The sequence below is a fragment of the Pneumocystis murina genome (assembly GCF_000349005.2).
Source record: "Pneumocystis murina B123 chromosome Unknown supercont1.17, whole genome shotgun sequence".
Taxonomy (NCBI): Eukaryota; Fungi; Ascomycota; class Pneumocystomycetes; order Pneumocystales; family Pneumocystaceae; genus Pneumocystis; species Pneumocystis murina.
The window spans coordinates 185,279-202,930 of NW_017802375.1; the positions used below are offsets into that span (position 1 = coordinate 185,279).

Genomic DNA, 17,652 nt, shown 5'->3' on the forward strand with positions numbered 1-17,652 from the left:
TTTTCGAGTTTTTTTTTTAAAATTTTTAAAAATCTATTATGTCTTGGAGATCTTATTTTGGCCAGGAACTAGATGGTATTATATCCTTTTTTAAAAGTACTCTAAAAGTTCTTAATAGATTTTTAGACTTTTCAGCAGATAACTTAGAAGGTAAATTATAAAATATAAAATAAATTTTATTAAGGATTTAGATTTTTCACAAGAAGAACTCGGTAAAGATGTTAATAAAGACCCTTTGTGATTAATATTTCTCAAGAAAAATTAACATGGACATCAGCTAAAGTCAGAGAACGATTAAAAGATGTTTTACATGTTAAGCAAAAAGATATCCAAGAAGCACTAAAGTATTGTTGTTTTGATATAGATAAAGCATGTTCCAGAATTATAGGTAGAGAAGGGAATCCTTTTATATAGGGTTAATATAAATTTAGAGAAAAAACATTTAAAAGAAGGGTTAAATATAAACAAAACACCATCAAAAAAAGGTATAATATTTTTTTATCAATAGATATATTCTTTTATGAATATATATTAATTTGTGAAAACAATTTTCTTATTAAAATCTTTAAAGGTTTTATTTCTTTTAATAATAGTTCATTAAATAAGGAAGATTTAAAGAGTAAAATAATTATGAGGAGTTTTATTATATTTTTACAAACAAATAGGTCATTTTAATCTTGAAGTATCTTCGGAAGAAAATGCATCTGAAACTAAAGAAGTATCTGGACCAAAACAGTCAAAACTTATAGCTTTAGCAAGTTCTAAACATAAATTGTCATCAAATAATCCTATATCATCATCATTAAAATCTGTTTCGCTTCTTTCTCATTTAACTAGAGAAAAATTTAAAGCGACTAATAATAGAGAAAACAATAATAATTCATCTAAGATAATATTAGATATACAGACAAATTTTGCAAAACCTGATGTTGAAAAGGACTTAAATCTTTTGAAGACTACTTCAGAAGAAGACCAAAAGGAAGAAGTTATTGATGATTCTTTAAATGTTTTTTTTAAAAAAAATTGTGAATATAATATAGAAGTAAAACCTTCTAAATTTGCATTAACTATTTTTGGAGAAAAATTAGAACTGCCTGATTATTTTTACAAGTTTGCTAACCAACGGTTTTCTTTATTTACAGGAGTATTAGAGGATGATCTTAAAATTTCACTTAATGAAACATTTAATAATTCATTGAAATCACAAAAAAAAAAAGGTATTTTGCAAACATTTATATTATTTAGCTTAATATTATATAAGAAAAAAAATTAAAAACTCCAAGTATTGTTAAATCGCCAATTTATTCAGAAATCATATCAAATAAAGATGATTTACATCATATATTAAACACTTTAAACATATCCTCAGAACAGGGAGATAAAGATGAAACAAATTATGATAAATTTTATAAATTAAGCGTATTAGTAATGAGTTTTTGATATTTAGTTATATATTATATAGGAATCAAAAAATAAAATATCTAATTTAAAAACAGCTAACATAAAAAATAAACCTAACGTTAATATTGTCATTATTGGTAAATTTAGTATTAAAAGTTATTGTTAATAAAATTTTAATATTTTTTAGGACATGTAGATGCAGGAAAAAGTACGTTAATAGGAAGACTTTTATATGATTTAAAAGTTGTTGATACTGAAACTATCGAAAAATTAAAACGAGAAACAAATAAATTAGGAAAGCCATCTTTTCATTTTGCATGGGTTTTAGATCAAACATCAGAGGAACGTGATCGGTATATATCATTATTATGTAATGTATTTTATATTAAAAGTCAAAAGCGGGGTTACTATGGATTTGGGTATTAATTACTTTGAGACTTCTTTGCGTCGATATACTATTTTAGATACACCTGGTCATAAAGATTTTATTCCTAATATGATAGCGGGAGCTTCTCAGGTAATTTTATAACAATTAATAACATTGTCTTATTTAAATTGTAGGCTGATGTAGCTCTATTGGTTATAGATGCTTCTTATGGTTCGTTTGAATCGGGATTTACTGCACATGGACAAACTAGAGAACATGTTATTTTAGCACGTAGTTTAGGCATTCAAAAAATAGTCGTTGCTATTAATAAACTTGAAACTGTATATATTTCATTAATTCTTTTCTTTATTAATATTATTATAGACTAATTGGTCTCAAGAAAGATATGAAGATATTATGGCACAAATGCTTCAATTTTTTATTTATAAAGGATTTCAAAAGTCCAATATTTCATTTATACCCTGTAGTGGACTTACAGGAGAAAATTTAACAAATACAATACCTTTAAACCCTCAACTCAAGTTATGGTATTCCAATTTTACACTTTTAGATACGTTAGGTACTTTACGAATATTTTTATCTTGAAAAGCTTAACTATAATTAGAAAATATATCAATTAATCGTCAGCAACTTGATACATTTCTTCGACTTTCTATTATGGATGTTTATAAGTCTTCTAACACTTTAATTTCTGTAGTCGGAAGAATTGAAACTGGTATTATAAATGTAGGAAAAGAAGTAATTATTATGCCTTCAAGAAAAAATGGAATAATTGAGTGTATTATTTTGTTTGTTATCAAGTATCTTCTAACTTTATTAGCTATTTATATTCATGATAATCTCCAAGATCTTGCATTTTCAGGGGACGAAGTCTTGATTAATTTATTGAATATTGATTTGTCTTATTTAAAGTTTTATCCCCAGATTTATATACCTATATAAATGATTATTTCTTAGGCCGGGTGATATTATATGTGATTTAGAAAATCCAGTTCAAATTGTATCAAAATTTCGTGCAAAGATCATCACTTTTGATTTATCTAGACCACTAATTATAGGAACTCCTGTAAATATATTCATATACAAATAAAACAATTATTGATTTTAATTAAAAGCTTATTATTTATAGAGGACGATTAAATGTAGATGGAAATATCAAAAAGCTTATTTCAATTATTGACAAATCAACGGGTCAAGTTAAGAAAAAAGATCCCAAGTAATAAGAAAAAAAGTAGCAATTAATTCTAATCGAGTTAGATTTATTGGTAGTTTTGATGCAGCCATTGTTGAAATCGAATTTTGCAAACAAGCAGAAGCAATGGAATCTTTTAAACATTGCAAAGAATTGGGTCGGTTTATTGCGCGATCACAAGGTGAAACGGTAGCAGCAGGTATCATTGAAGATGAATAATTATAATATTTAGAAGTTAATTTATTCATATGTATATATACATGTTTTTAAATAATTTGATCCATCAAAAAACACAACTAATGTCAAATATTTCCAATTTTTAAACCATTCAAAGTTCGTCATGTGGAGGTACATTATCCTCTTTAGCTGATTCATCTAGATCCATATATTAGCTTATATCAAGTCATACATCAACTATAATACGTACATAATTTAGATGTAATAGGCATTACTATATTAGATAACGCATTTCTTTTTTCTTCAAAATCAACGGTTGTTGCAGTCATAGAATTCTGCTCTAGCCACTTCAATGTTTCATCGATAGCATCTGAAATCGTCTTCTTATCTTCTTCTTTTAATTTTCCACCCATTCCTTCAGCATCATTTAATTGATTTCTCAATGTATGAACATATGATTCCAAAGTATTTCTTGCTTCGATCTTCTCCTTCTGTGCACGATCTTCATCAGCAAACTGCTCAGCTTCTTTAATCATACGATCAATTTCCTCTTGTGTTAATCGACCCTTATCATTTTTAATGGTAATTGATTCCGATTTACCTGCACCCTTATCAGTTGCAGACACTTTTAAGACACCATTAGCATCGATCTCGAAAGTTACTTCAATTTGAGGTACACCACGAGGCGCAGGAGGAATTCCAGTTAATTCAAATTTACCCAACATGTTGTTATCTTTTGTTAACGGCCGCTCACCTTCAAACACTTGAATTAAGACAACTGCCTGATTATCTGTTGCTGTAGAAAAAATTTGAGATTTACGTGTTGGAATCACTGTATTACGTGCAATTAACTTTGTCATTACTCCACCCGTTGTTTCAATTCCTAATGTTAACGGATTTACATCTACCAATACGATATCTTCTACTCCTTCTTCATGAGATAAAATCCCACCTTGCACCGTTGCCCCATATGCTACTGCTTCATCGGGATTAATACTTTTTGATACTCTTTTCCCATCAAAATAATCTTCTAATAACTGTTGCACCTTGGGAATACGTGTTGAACCTCCAACCAAAACAATATCATCAATATCCGATTTTTTTACATTCCCATCCTTTAAAACTTGTTCAACAGGCTTCATTGTTTTTTTGAACAAATGCATATTAATCTCTTCAAATTTTGCACGTGTTAATGTCTCTGAAAAGTCAATACCCTGATATAATGATTCAATCTCAACTCTCGTAGACATTTGTGATGATAACGTCCGTTTGGCCTTCTCCACTTCCCGCTTAAGTTTTCCTAAAGCTTTTGGATCATCATCAAGCCTAACCCCATGTTTTTGATGAAATAACGTCTTGAAATATGCCATGACTTGATGATCAAAATCCTCTCCACCTAAATGAGTATCTCCAGCCGTTGCAATAACTTCAAATACGCCATCTTCAATAGATAAAAGAGATACATCAAATGTGCCACCTCCCAAATCATAGACAATAATAAGACGTTCTCCTTCCTTTTTATCCAGACCATAAGCTATAGCAGCTGCTGTAGGCTCATTGACAATACGCAACACATTAAGACCCGCAATAGTCCCCGCATCCTAAAAAATACTATTAACACATTTCTCTTGACCAATCAATATTACTTTAGTAGCTTGACGTTGAGCATCATTGAAATAAGCAGGAACTGTCACCACAGCATGTGTCACAGTACGTCCCAAATAAGATTCTGCAATTTCCTTCATTTTACGTAATACCATGGCAGATATTTCTTCTGGTGTAAATGTCTTTTTTTCACCCGCAATATTAACTTCCACATGGGGCTTACCATCATGATGATGCACTTTAAACGGAAAATTCTTAATATCAGCTTGAACATCTGCTTCATCAAATCGGCGTCCAATAAGTCGTTTAACATCAAAAATCGTATTTAAAGGATTCGCAGGAGCCTGATTCTTTGCAGCATCTCCAACAAGCCGTTCTTCCTTCGTAAATGCAACATAAGATGGCGTAATTCGATTTCCTTGATCATTTGCCAAAATTTCTACACGTCCTGATTGCATCACCCCCACACAAGAGTAAGTTGTTCCTAAATCAATACCAATTACTAAAAATATTAAAAATTATAAATCAATAATTTAAAGAGAAATATTTCTCTTTTTCTCCATACCCGTGCCATATGATTCTTCTTTCTGAGCCCACCCATATCTTGGTAAAGAAAATAATAATAAAAAAGTTATCCAAAAAAAAGGTTTTTGTAAAATTATTTGTATTTTAATCATTATAATCTTTTTCCTTCCTATTTTTATGCCCAATAATTACAACTTGAAAAAAAAAAAACACCAATGAAGAATAAACCTATATATTTTTTTAATATAAAAAAAAGAATTCGACGGGTATTCCAAAGAAATTTCCAGGTCAAAAATGCTCCACTTAGGGTTTTTCCCTTATTTCATTACCCAAAAATAAGGTACACAAAAAAACCGTAATATATAAATCTATAAAGTGTATTGATTTAGCTTTAATAAAAAAGATAAGAATTACTTGCTAAAAAAAATAAGAAAAAATTTCCTATATGATTTAAGAAAAAAAAAAGTTTTTTGTTTTTTTTTATAAAGAAATTCATATCTTGCTTATAGAGTGATGAGGTCGGAGTTTGAATAATAAAGCCTATATATTGGTCCAGTGAAGTAATATTACTTCATACTTACCTGGCATCGATATTGGCAGCTCAAGAAGTGCTGGTATCTTGTGGAAGGACCTAACATTGCACAGCGTTAAGTTCTCCGCTGCGAACAGGATTCGTCTTGTCTCGGATGCATCATTTTTGAATTCGTCCTTCGGGACTTCTCTTTTGTTTTTTAATGTTGAACTGTTGAAGGTCGGGTCAGCCTTAAAAAATAGATGAGAAGGGCCTAGAAAGGGGCAGCTTCCCCGAGGAAATCTATTTGAATGACATACATAAGCGAAAGATACAATAACTGAATACTGTGCAATTTTTATATTGTAAATCCCAATTTTTTCCATATTGTATCTACTTTTTTAATCTATATATTTAAGAAAAAAAAAAAAGAACAAATCAGAAGAACTTACAAGCTGTAAAAAATGATGATCATTAATATAAGAAACAATCATTTCTTCTAAAGTATCAGTATTTTCCTGGGATAAAGATAAACTAGATTCATAAGATGCAGTACGTGGAGGTGTTGGTAATTTCTTGACAGTCGAAGTCTTCTTTTTACCTACATCTGTTTTTATTAATAAGCTGTTATTATCTGCAGACGGTTCTTTTTTCAAATCATTTAAATTTTTTTTTGTTTTAGAAGATTTTTTGAGTTTTTTTTTCTTAATTAATTCTGTAGATAAACTAGGATCATAATGGTTATTTTCCTTGGTCATTTTTGATAATTCATCTATACTCGATACCCACTCATTCTGATTTTTATTATAAGATGGATTTAAGTATAAAAATCTATTTGTATTTGAGGGTGTTGGAAATCGAAGGTCTGCTAAACTTGAAATAGGTTCTTTTTCCATTGAACCTATCGAATTCAAAGGAAAAAACGGCTCAATTGATCCTTGTCCTCCATATATTTTTTTTGCTTGAGGTTCTTCCATTTCTCCTTCAATCCATGGTTTTACATGATCTGATGACTTATCGTATTTTTGAACTTTAAGCGATACACGTTCATTTGATGAATATGAATCAATTGCATTCCTGATTTTACCTACATGTTGTTCAAGAATACCTCGAACTGAATGAAAAATATCCTCAGTAGAAAACTTCATCTGAAACCGAGAGATTTTCTAATAATTAAATAAAAATTTACATCTTAATATAAACAATTCCTACTCTGGATACATCATTATACCATTTAATACCAATGCATGGCGCTCTAAACAAACATTAGTCAGGATAATTTACAAACACCAGTTTATAATAAAAACCGTGTAATAACAATAATTCCTGACTGGGGCGGCCCATTTTCCGACTGAAATAACGGGATCTTAAGTCGAGAAAGACGAGTAATATTCAATTGTTCCTACAAAAATTTACCCTTTTTTTAATAACACTTTTACAAGAAATACAAAAAGAATAGCTCCACGAGTAATCTTCATAGTAACTTCATCATGCCCACTAACATTATTCATCTCAAATTGAATCTCAAGGTCCCGGTGAGGATAATGAAACCATTCAATATTAGAAAGACAATGTCTTTGAGATGCTTCATCTTTTTGTGTAGCATAAGAATAACGTTCTAAAGGAAAACTAAGGCTTGTAAAAGGTTCTTGTTTCATATAGAATAGTTGCAATTTGTTTATATATGCGTAGTATATGTCTTGTATATCTCTTATATGCGTCTTATATGCGTCTTATATGCGTCGTATCCTTATATGCTTACTATATGCGCTTTAAATTCCACGTTTTGTCCGATTTCAATCATTCTATAAATAATATAACTTACGTAAAATACAAACGTAAATGAGATATGAACATAATATATAAAGATTCTTATATAAAATTCATAGATATATTATAAATTGAAATTACAGAAGAAATAATATTAGTGATATCTGCTTGATATCTTAATATCTTCCTAATATCTTAGTACACTCTTAACTTTTATAATAAAAACTATTATTTTTATCATTTTTATTTATCTTCTTAATCTTTTAATTTTTTAAGAGTTTTCCTCTATTTTATTTATTTAAATTTTAAATATTTGAATATTTAAAATAAATCAGGTTATTATCTCTGTTATTATTTAATCTCGATGTTTTTTATTTTTTTTTCTTAATTTCTTAAGATTTAATAAGAAGGTTAATTCGTCATATGGGTTTAAAGTGTATTTCTATAGGTATATATATTATGTCTTCTAGGTCCGGTATAAATTAATGAAAAAGCTAATATATATTTGTCAATAAGGGTCTTAAGTTATAAAGCTGTATATTAATTTATAAGGAAGAAATAATAAGACTTTTAAGATTAAAAATGAGAGGAAAGGGGTTAATTAAGATAACAGATGACGATGATATTGAACGTAATGAAGAATATAATGAATTCATTAAGGATCTTGAAGCTTATCATATAAAACGAGGGTAAAAAAAGGAATAAATATAATTTAAAGGATAATAATATTGTTAAAGTACAGGGACATTTGTACGTGAACCGATTATTGGACCTCATCGAATTGATTTACTTAAATTATATAAGCGAGTGATTGAATTAGGTGGATATGATAAGGTATCATCGGAGAAATCATGGTGGAAAAATCTTTCAAACCATTATAAACTTCCGCCTATGTCTAATGCAGGGTATCTTTTAAAATCTATTTATTATAAGAATTTAGCGTATGGAATTTGTCTATAAAGATATAGATTAAGTGTGATTTAGTGCATGGGAAATGGAAAAACATTGGAAAAAGACGCCACCTGCACCAGAACATCTTGAGTTTCAAACGGCAAAAGGGGGAGATATTATGACACGAACAGCAGAAAATTATCAAGTAACAACAAAAGAAGATATACGGCTGGATTCATCATCACCTATGCCATTAGTAAGAAGTAAAATTTTTTAGTTTATAAATAAAAAGAGAAATAATGAATGAAAAGATTTAAGAGCGGCACCAGCGCCAAGAACGTTTTATCAGCCAGATGAACGACTAACACAAGCAAGATCAGCACTTCAGAAACAAGCGCAACAACAATTACAAATGCAAGCACAACAGCAACCTTTTTCAACACATTTTGCTACATCAACATTTCCCGAAGATGTAAATAATAAATTACAGCCACAACCAGTTATCACACCAGCAAATACACATGCATTAGAATATCTAAGAAATAGTACTTATGGATCTCAAAATGGAACAAAAATTGGAGGTAAATAAATAATTTAATTTTTGATTAGTTTAATATTATTATTATAAAGCGGGTATCCAAGGTGCTCCATTTATGGTCAGGATTGCACTTGCGCTTAAATCAGGCTTGGTATCAGAATTAGATTGGGCATTACATCATTTAGTTCGATTATCATACGAACAAGGTAATAATCTTAGGTTTGATCGTATTCCAGATTTGGCAGAGACATTGATCAAGAAACTCTATGAATTTCTAAAACAAGTATCGAGGAAAGAAATGGAATTTGATGAGGAAAACGATGACTGGTCTATGGATTATCAATCAAGAAAAGCATTAGATAAAATATTAGAAGCAGCACTTATTCTTCGCAACCTTGCATTGCTTTCTGATAATGCTAGTTATTTGGCTCGATTGGAAATGACACATCCTACATTAGTTTTAGGAATTAAACAGATGGATGATTTTTCTTTTATAGAATTAAAGCATTATTGTATGGATATTATTGAGGCAGTTAGCTTTTATACAATTATTAATGATGAAAACGATGATCTTTATTTAAGTTTATGTGAACTTTTGCAATGTGATGATAGAGCAATGTTAATTGGAGCCTTAAGAGCGCTTGCACGATTAGCGCTTCATGATACAAATAATCGGTTACTTCAAAATATTTCACCTTATATACTTTATAGGGTGAGATTATTATTAAGTTTAGATGATGAGGAACTTTTAGGTTCTGCTTTAGATTTCATGTACCAATATACAACGTATAAAGCTAATACGCAAAGTATATTGGAATTAGAAGATATTCATGATCTAATCGATCAATTAGTAAGATTAATGATGTTCCAGGCAGAAGAAAAAGAAATTCATGTATCGTTGTCAGCAGATATTAAACAATATATACCTACCGGTCCTCCTCCGTTACCAGCAGAAATTGTTCAAGAATTATTAGGATTCGGAGAACCAGATAGGGCAGTTAAATGGTTATTTTGTTTAACCCTTTTTTCTTATTTCATCTTATACTTTAATAGGATGCGTGTTTGTTATCAAGAAAGTTCAAGCGATGATATAACACAAATGCATTTATGGCAATCCTATCAAGCAAGATTTTCTCCTTTTATTGCAGCCGGAAGACCTCTTCTTTCTGCAGCAGATTTAATTAAAATAGCTAGCCGCGCATTTCCAAAGGCTAAAGCAATGGTATTAAATGCACCTGAAGGACAAAGTTTTATTATTAGAGGAGTTCGTCCGCGCGAAATTGCAATTTCAATTAAAGGAGAAAGCTATGTTTCCTGTAAATGGGTAGTAGAAACAAATGATTCTGGAATTTGTGGATCTCAATTTCCAAATTCACAAGAGCTATTCAAACATATAATTGATCATCATTTACCCGAAGTTCGTTTACTTTCTTCTTCAGCACCACCTTTAGTATGCAAATGGTTTGATTGTACTCGGTTTACTTTACCTGGAGAAAAAGATCGATTTATTGTATTATCTCATCTTAGGACACATATACCAGATAAATTAACGCAATTTGTTTCGTCCAGTTTATGGGAAAATATCTCTATACATACAAAAACAACTGCTGTCGACGAACGAGGGGAAGCAATTGGTGTAGCATTAACAGCAACATTAATTTTACGAAATTTAGCAAAATCTAAACACAGACAAGATCTTTTTATTAATATTGAAAATTCCATTATTCATGTAGTAGCCCAAAATCCTGTGTTATCTACATATTTATCTGAACTTTTGGTTGAAATACAATGTTAATTATGTACAATTGAAAATATGACATATTACTGCTTTTTTAATATAAACATTACCGCTTCCAGAACCTTAGCATGCAAATATTTCGATGCAGCCACAATACCATGATTTTCTGAAAGCCTTTTACCTTTACTAAAATCCAATGCCTTTCCATAGACATCTGTGACGATGCCTCCGGCTTCTTCAACAATTAAAGCACCTGCAGCATGATCCTATTCCTTGCTTTAATCAATATTAAACTTTACTTTATCTACTATACCCAAGCTTTTTCATGATAATTTGGATCAACAGGTAAACGAAGATAAATATCACTTTCCCCACGTGCCAACAAAGCATATTTTACTTGCGAATCTAATTCAATAGGCGGTTTTGTAATTCCTAAAACATCAATAATTTTTTTATGTGTCTCAAGAGCACTATGACCCGGTGCATGGCTTTGACAAACACGTGCATCAACAACATTTTCAATATTATTCATATGAATTAAAGATTTATCGTTTCCATTCAATATTCCCTATGTATTATATGTTATCAACATTCTATTAATACTATGCATAACTTACTTGGTATGCTCCTTCCCCTTTACATGCATAAAAAAGAACACCAAGATCATCATTATCTTCAATATTTCTACGCAAATTCGGACATCCAAGTACACCAAGACATGGTTGACCATTCTCAACCAATGCCAAGCAAACTGCATACTGACCACCTCGAAGAAATCCCTTTGTACCATCAATCGGGTCTATTATCCACCAACCTAACTATTTAAAACCAATTCATCCAATAAAAATACAAAAAAATTACGATTACAAGATCTTTCGTTTCTTTCATTTCTTCCATGCTCTATAACTTCCAATAATCTTTCTCGTCCTTCAATATATCCAATATTTCTATCTTCTCCTTCAAGTGTCCTAGACACCATAGACCATACTTTTTCTAACAGATCTTCATGTAAATATAAAAGTTCTGATGTTTCTTCTGCATAAACTAGATCTTCTGGAAAAACATCTCTAAGTAAAGCATTGATTAATGCTTGAACACCAAAGTCCGCCACTACTTATACATCAACCGGCATCATAATTCGATATTCACCACCTGTAACTGGAGAACAATCTTCCTTTAAAACAACATTGCTGGTGTAATGACCTTCTTGAAAAACAATATCTGCAAGTCGACATGCACGTTCAACTGCCTCAACTGCGATCTTTTTCTCTGCTTCAAGTCTAAACATCAATAAAACCCAATCGATAAATAATATCTTCGTTTTTATAAGGTTTTATATAAGGATTATTAACGACTGATAAAATACCCGATAATATTCTTCAATATTAGAGAATATTTCTTTTTAATAAAATATAAATATTTAATAAAAATAAACAGCATATAAATAGAAACTAAATAAATAATTACATTTTTAAAGTATTTTTCTCAAAGAAAGCCTTATATTTTAGAATAAGATTGATTTAATGCCTTTATAATAGTGCTTTAGTTGTGATAAATTTGATAGAGTTGTTTTTAATAAAGAAAAAAGCTATAAAGGTTATTTGTTGAATGATCAATTTAGACGCATATAATACGCATATATAACGCATATATAACGCATACAAGAGGGATTAGCTGGATAAAAAGAGTGCAATGCATTCTAAAAGAAAACTTAATGAGCTTCTTAGTTCTTTGGATCATCCAAAGTCATCTCTTATGCTTCAAAGTATTGAAAATAAAAAGATTATATATGCACCTTGGAGTCGATCTCAGTTCTCAAAAAGACTTTCAACCTTTTGGTCATTTCCATATCATAGTATTAATTCACCTTTTAATGCAGTTGCATGGGCAAAACATGGTTGGACATGTACGGGTCAAACGACAGTACAATGTGAACTATGTCGACAGCAAGTTGAGTTAAAAATGGAGGTTGAAGCTCAATTAGATGAATCTGAAACGATTGCGTTGCAAATAGAAACAGCACATGCAGAAAATTGCAGTTGGAGGAAGAAATCATGTGATGGTAATTATATTTAAGTATAGATGAAATATTAAAAATACAGAATCAATTATGAAATTGCCATTATCAGATGGAAAGATGGCAATAGAAGCATTTAATGAACGTACAAAGAAATTGGATACATTTAAAGAATTGCCAAAAAGATTGGAGGTACCGGAAGATATGAAAAAAGACTTAGTAAAAAAAAATACAGAAATACTATCAATTTTTGGATGGAGTGGATTAGAAGTGGATGGAATATTGTTATTAGTATGTACAGCATGTCATAGAAGAATTGGACCATGGAATTTTGAATTAGAAAAAAAAAAAGGATTCGATGTTATTTTTGAACATAGAAATTATTGTCCATGGATCAATTCTACAAGCCAAATATCTGTGGATCCAGGATGGAAAATATTATCTAATTGGTTGCTACATTTATCGAAATCGAAACCTTTAAATATAAAGGATTCATTAGATATACGTTTAGAACGGTTAAGAACAACATTAGGCTTGAAAAAAGTATAATCTAGGGAATATTTCAAGAATTAAGAGGGTTATTTTATCATAAAAATATATGTTTAAAGGAATAATTTCTATTTAAAAAAGAAAAATATCAAAGTATATATTTTTAGTTTTTTATAAGTAAAAATACATAAAAGCAGTCAGAAACATAACTAAAGAAGATAAAAATAAGAAAATTAGAAGAAATCATTAATTTATTAAAAAAAAACTGCCAAAACATTAACAAAAAATAAAAAAATTCAAAAAAAAGTTCTAATAATATAAATACTAACAAAAATCTACTACTGTTAATCAAGTAGAACTCAGTTTTATTCTTTTTAGGACTAAATCAATTCATTTTTTTATATAAATTTATATATAGTTTATTTGAAAACGATATTCGGCAGCAAAATCTCGAGTAACTCATGAATGACTGGACACAGGTTAGTATTTTTTTATAAAAACAATCTCTTAATTTTCTATAGATTTCCTATGGAACATTACACAAATATGGGCAGGATCTGATTCCTATTACATCATCATGTTTTGACGAATATCATGAACTCGTTTGGATAGGAAATGAAAAAGTGTGTAAAAAAATGGAATGAATAAGCTTAACAGCAGATCAGGGGTATTTGACATCATATTATGGACCAGGACTGCAACGTTATACTAGCGTAAGAGCGTATGAAGCTCCCATATGTTCTATATTATCAAATGAACGAGGTGTTATATCATTATCGAACCAAAAGATCCGGTTAATGAACCGCCGAGGATTATTTAAATGGACATTAGAGTAAGAATACTGGCATTCTATTTTATAGTTTTATTTTTTAGCAATTTAAATATGGATCTTCAATGTATGACGTTTATTTCTCGAACATCATCAAATATATTAGTGGGTGGATTACAATCATCAATGCTTACTATCAATATAGAACGTGGATCAGTTGTTGATAAACTGGTATTTGGAAGCTATATTTCTATATTTTTTACAGAAAAGCTGACATGGCAAAAGCATTGTAAAGAAGATACAGTAGTGATGAGACATGGAAGATATATTTGTTGTGGATCATCTAAAGGTGGATTAAGTCTTTTAGATCCATCAGACTACAAAGAGGTACATTCTATTCAAGCACATAGTGGCACTTTCTCCGATCTTGATATTCAGGGTAATTTAATATTAACATGTGGATTTTCTCGAAGGTATAATGTGAATATGGTGCTTTTTCTTATGCTAATAAACAAAAAAGGGACGCGCATTATGTAATAGATCCCCTTGTTAAAGTTTTTGATATTCGGACATTACGTCCTTTGGTTCCAGTTGCTTTCCCAGCGGGGCCAGCATATATAAAAATGCATCCAAAAATGTCAACAACGGCTTTTATAATAAGTCAAAGCGGGTTATTTCATATTGTCGATACAGTCAATACGGTTAATGTTCAATTACGACATGCAAGTTCAAATACTTATTTCACTTCAGTTTGTGTTTCTCAATCTGGAGATGCACTTATATTATGTGATGCTGAAGGAATTCTACAATTATGGAGCCAAAAACCTGCACCAAATTTTTCGGAGTTTTCTATTCCTTTAGAATGGCCAAATATTCCTACTAATATTCCAGATATTCAAATACATGATGATACGTGAGTGATTGATTGAATGTATTTTTTTAATAATTTTTCAGGCCCTTAAATGTTATTGGTATGCCTTATTATCGAGAAGAACTTTTTTCTTCTTGGCCAGCTCATTTAATTTATGATGTTGGGAAAATACCTTGTGTATTGAATCCAGATACAATTTCCAATTTGAAAACTCTAGAATTTGTTGGATATTCTATGTATACAGAAAATATGAAGAGAAATCAGACCAGATACTATGCTAGAAATAAAGATGCAGGGACAAGAGGATTAATAGCTCCAAAATTTCACAGTGAAAAAGCAAAGGAATTAACTCTCGGTAATATCAAAAAAGATTCTGCGCCACTACATTTTGAGGATGAAAATGATGACTTAAATGAACCTTCCGTTATACCTAAATATTATAAATTATTGGAAATAAAATATTCAAAATTTGGTGTAGAAGATTTCGATTTTGGGTATTAAAAGAATGTTTCTTATAAATAAATATGATTAACTTTTAAAGATACTATAATAATACGCCATTTTCTGGATTAGAAATTCATATTGAAAATTCATATTGTAATTCTTTAGTTCAATTGTATTATTTTATACCTTCTATTCGTCAACTAGCTATAGCACATTCTATTTCTTCTTGTATAAAAGAAGATTGTCTTCTTTGTGAAATGGGCTTCCTTTTTAAAATGCTTTTTGATGCGAATGGCCAAAATTGTCAAGCTACTAATTTTTTACATGTTCTAAGCACTTCTTCACAAGGTAGTTTTTTATTTTAATACATTAAACAACTATATTGATCAGTTTAGCTATGTCATTGGGTCTTATCATAGATGAATCTATGGAAAAAAAAATATCTTTTTCCCCTATTATACAAGGTTTAAATAGATTTTTACTAGAAAAATTAAATGAAGAATCATTGGATAAATGTTCATCCGATGAACATAATACTAATAATATCTCACCTTTAGCTGAGACCAATGGAATATTTTCAAAAATTATTTCTTTTTGCACTTGTGGAGTAAATTCTATTAGAAATTCTATTATTTTTTCTATTGATTTTATTTATCCAAAGGTTAAAAATACTATTAAAAATTCTTAATATTAATATTAAAAGATAACATCTGAAAAAAACTTTTCATTAACATCCTTTTCTTCAATATTAGCAGCAAGTATAAATCGCGAAAAACAAAATAAAGCTTGGTGTTCTAACTGTCATCAATTTCGATTTCTTACAACTCGAAGAACGATTAGTAGCTTTCCATGCTATTTAAACATTAATGCAATGGCATATACACAAGAACATTGGAAATATTGGAGTTCTAAAAACTGGCTTCCAACAAAAATAGCTTTAAATCATCATTTAGGAAAAGTTATTTGTTTTCAAGGAAAAGATATTAATAAAAAGACAAACAATGAATTTTATATTTATGAATTAAAAGGACTTGTGGTAGAAATATGTTTTAAAAACGAATCTCATCTTGTTTCATTTATTCATGGTTTATTTTTTCCCATATTTATTTACATACTGCTTACTTATTAAGTGACGGACGAAAATATAAAATTAAAATATAAAACATCATGGTTTCTCTTTAATGATTTTTTAGTAATGTCGGTTTCTGAAGATCAAGTTTTGAATTTTTCAAAAGCGTGGAAAGTACCAGCTATACTAATATATGAAAAAGTAGATTATTCAGAAAGTCTTATAAAGATGAAACTTCCTTCACTTGATATATCTATTTTATACAGAGATTATTCCATTTCATTGTACGTTGTATTAATTATACGTAAAAAAATTTGATTGTTATAGAAATCGAAATATACAAACAATACGTCATCAGATTCTTGAAGGAACAGAGAAAATAGACCATAATACAGTAATCGGATTAGACGCAGAATTTGTATCTATGCAGAAAGAAGAAATAGATGTTCGCAGTGATGGGACTAGATTTATCGTTAGACCCTCTAAGCTTTCCTTAGCAAGAGTATCTGCTGTACGAGGGAATGGGAAATTAGAAAATGTACCATTTATTGATGATTATATTGCTGTAAACGAGCCAATTGTGGATTATCTTACGGAATTTTCCGGGATTAAGCATGGTGATCTAGATCCAATGATATCAAAATATACTCTTGTTCCTTTGAAGGTTTTTTCTTTTATTTTTTATAAAAAATATACAAAAAATAGATAGATTGCATATAAAAAATTAAGATTACTTGTAACTCTTGGCTGCAAATTCGTAGGACACGGATTACAAAAAGATTTTAGAATAATTAGTATCGTCTTTTTTTCTTTGATTCATATCTAATATTTGTAGATATACATGTACCTAAGGATCAGGTTATAGATACCGTAAATCTTTTTTATCTTGAGAGTCGTCAAAGGTATGAATATTTTTAATATCAAAGAAATAATATAGACAAAATAGAAAACTTTCATTACGTTTTTTAGCATGGTATTTATTGCAAGATTATATTCAACAGGATAGTCACGATTCAATTGAAGACGCCAGAACTGCCTTATTACTTTATAAAAAATACGAAAATTTTAAAAAAGAAGGAATCTTTGAAGAAAAACTTAAAGAAATATATGATTTAGGTAAAAAATACGGCTATAAACCGCCTGTCGCAAATGATAAGAGAGAATTAGTGTAACTATGATAAAAGTTCATTAAATATTAACTCTTCAAATATATACGTTTTAACAATCTTTAGACATTTTCATATTATTAATAAATAT

At 29.6% G+C, this 17,652-nt stretch overlaps 7 protein-coding genes across 7 annotated transcripts; 4 read left to right on the plus strand and 3 right to left on the minus strand.

Annotated features, from left to right (window-relative positions):
* Positions 1-38: 38 nt before the first annotated feature.
* PNEG_03405 (hypothetical protein) lies at positions 39-3,200 on the plus strand (the record flags this gene model as incomplete). Its single annotated transcript, XM_007877299.1, has 18 exons — positions 39-75; positions 127-150; positions 192-212; positions 257-388; positions 432-485; positions 572-619; positions 666-1,217; positions 1,262-1,419; positions 1,463-1,538; positions 1,589-1,754; positions 1,801-1,918; positions 1,963-2,109; positions 2,153-2,348; positions 2,394-2,567; positions 2,610-2,700; positions 2,747-2,855; positions 2,905-3,005; positions 3,047-3,200. The coding sequence occupies 18 exons, from the start codon at positions 39-41 to the stop codon at positions 3,198-3,200; spliced, it is 2,358 nt and encodes a 785-aa protein (XP_007875490.1).
* Positions 3,201-3,264: 64 nt separating this feature from the next.
* On the minus strand, positions 3,265-5,450 carry PNEG_03406 (chaperone DnaK). The gene is made up of 4 exons (XM_007877300.1): positions 5,329-5,450; positions 4,805-5,265; positions 3,409-4,759; positions 3,265-3,356 (listed from the first exon to the last, which is right to left on the minus strand). The coding sequence occupies exons 1-4, from the start codon at positions 5,438-5,440 to the stop codon at positions 3,310-3,312; spliced, it is 1,971 nt and encodes a 656-aa protein (XP_007875491.1). The 5' UTR covers positions 5,441-5,450; the 3' UTR covers positions 3,265-3,309.
* Positions 5,451-5,911: 461 nt separating this feature from the next.
* PNEG_03407 (hypothetical protein) lies at positions 5,912-7,457 on the minus strand (the record flags this gene model as incomplete). The annotated part of the gene is made up of 5 exons (XM_007877301.1): positions 5,912-6,205; positions 6,252-6,965; positions 7,012-7,054; positions 7,107-7,201; positions 7,248-7,457. The coding sequence occupies 5 exons, from the start codon at positions 7,455-7,457 to the stop codon at positions 6,158-6,160; spliced, it is 1,110 nt and encodes a 369-aa protein (XP_007875492.1). The 3' UTR covers positions 5,912-6,157.
* A 655-nt stretch (positions 7,458-8,112) lies between these two features.
* PNEG_03408 (hypothetical protein) lies at positions 8,113-10,840 on the plus strand. The gene is made up of 6 exons (XM_007877303.1): positions 8,113-8,258; positions 8,307-8,510; positions 8,554-8,723; positions 8,772-9,041; positions 9,091-10,003; positions 10,052-10,840. The coding sequence occupies exons 1-6, from the start codon at positions 8,152-8,154 to the stop codon at positions 10,791-10,793; spliced, it is 2,406 nt and encodes an 801-aa protein (XP_007875494.1). The 5' UTR covers positions 8,113-8,151; the 3' UTR covers positions 10,794-10,840.
* Positions 10,735-12,077, minus strand: PNEG_03409 (3'(2'),5'-bisphosphate nucleotidase). Its single transcript, XM_007877304.1, has 4 exons — positions 11,598-12,077; positions 11,354-11,550; positions 11,050-11,304; positions 10,735-11,002 (listed from the first exon to the last, which is right to left on the minus strand). The coding sequence occupies exons 1-4, from the start codon at positions 11,713-11,715 to the stop codon at positions 10,820-10,822; spliced, it is 753 nt and encodes a 250-aa protein (XP_007875495.1). The 5' UTR covers positions 11,716-12,077; the 3' UTR covers positions 10,735-10,819.
* A 351-nt stretch (positions 12,078-12,428) lies between these two features.
* Positions 12,429-13,328, plus strand: PNEG_03410 (hypothetical protein; the record flags this gene model as incomplete). Its single annotated transcript, XM_007877305.1, has 2 exons — positions 12,429-12,798; positions 12,839-13,328. 2 exons carry the CDS (start codon positions 12,429-12,431, stop codon positions 13,300-13,302), a joined length of 834 nt encoding a protein of 277 aa, XP_007875496.1. The 3' UTR covers positions 13,303-13,328.
* Positions 13,329-13,696: 368 nt separating this feature from the next.
* On the plus strand, positions 13,697-17,567 carry PNEG_03411 (hypothetical protein; the record flags this gene model as incomplete). Its single annotated transcript, XM_007877306.1, has 14 exons — positions 13,697-13,721; positions 13,764-14,074; positions 14,116-14,242; positions 14,297-14,484; positions 14,532-14,924; positions 14,966-15,376; positions 15,424-15,674; positions 15,722-15,987; positions 16,030-16,411; positions 16,457-16,679; positions 16,723-17,059; positions 17,105-17,189; positions 17,231-17,297; positions 17,342-17,567. The coding sequence occupies exons 2-14, from the start codon at positions 14,040-14,042 to the stop codon at positions 17,565-17,567; spliced, it is 2,991 nt and encodes a 996-aa protein (XP_007875497.1). The 5' UTR covers positions 13,697-13,721; positions 13,764-14,039.
* Between the last annotated feature and the right edge of the window lie 85 nt (positions 17,568-17,652).

Excerpts from the sequence above, each read along its gene's own strand:
- PNEG_03406 (XM_007877300.1), bottom strand. The coding sequence starts at position 5,440 with ATGATTAAAATACAAATAATTTTACAAAAACCTTTTTTTTGGATAACT. Across the intron at positions 4,760-4,804 it reads CTCAACGTCAAGCTACTAAA|GATGCGGGGACTATTGCGGG; the intron begins GTAATATTGATT and ends AGTATTTTTTAG. Across the intron at positions 3,357-3,408 it reads GCCTATTACATCTAAATTAT|ATGAATCAGCTAAAGAGGAT; the intron begins GTACGTATTATA and ends ATATGGATCTAG.
- PNEG_03408 (XM_007877303.1), top strand. The coding sequence starts at position 8,152 with ATGAGAGGAAAGGGGTTAATTAAGATAACAGATGACGATGATATTGAA. Across the intron at positions 8,259-8,306 it reads GCTTATCATATAAAACGAGG|TACAGGGACATTTGTACGTG; the intron begins GTAAAAAAAGGA and ends ATATTGTTAAAG. Across the intron at positions 9,042-9,090 it reads AAATGGAACAAAAATTGGAG|CGGGTATCCAAGGTGCTCCA; the intron begins GTAAATAAATAA and ends ATTATTATAAAG.
- PNEG_03409 (XM_007877304.1), bottom strand. The coding sequence starts at position 11,715 with ATGGTGTCTAGGACACTTGAAGGAGAAGATAGAAATATTGGATATATT. Across the intron at positions 11,551-11,597 it reads AAACGAAAGATCTTGTAATC|GTTGGTGGATAATAGACCCG; the intron begins GTAATTTTTTTG and ends TTAAATAGTTAG. Across the intron at positions 11,305-11,353 it reads AAGGGGAAGGAGCATACCAA|GGAATATTGAATGGAAACGA; the intron begins GTAAGTTATGCA and ends TATAATACATAG.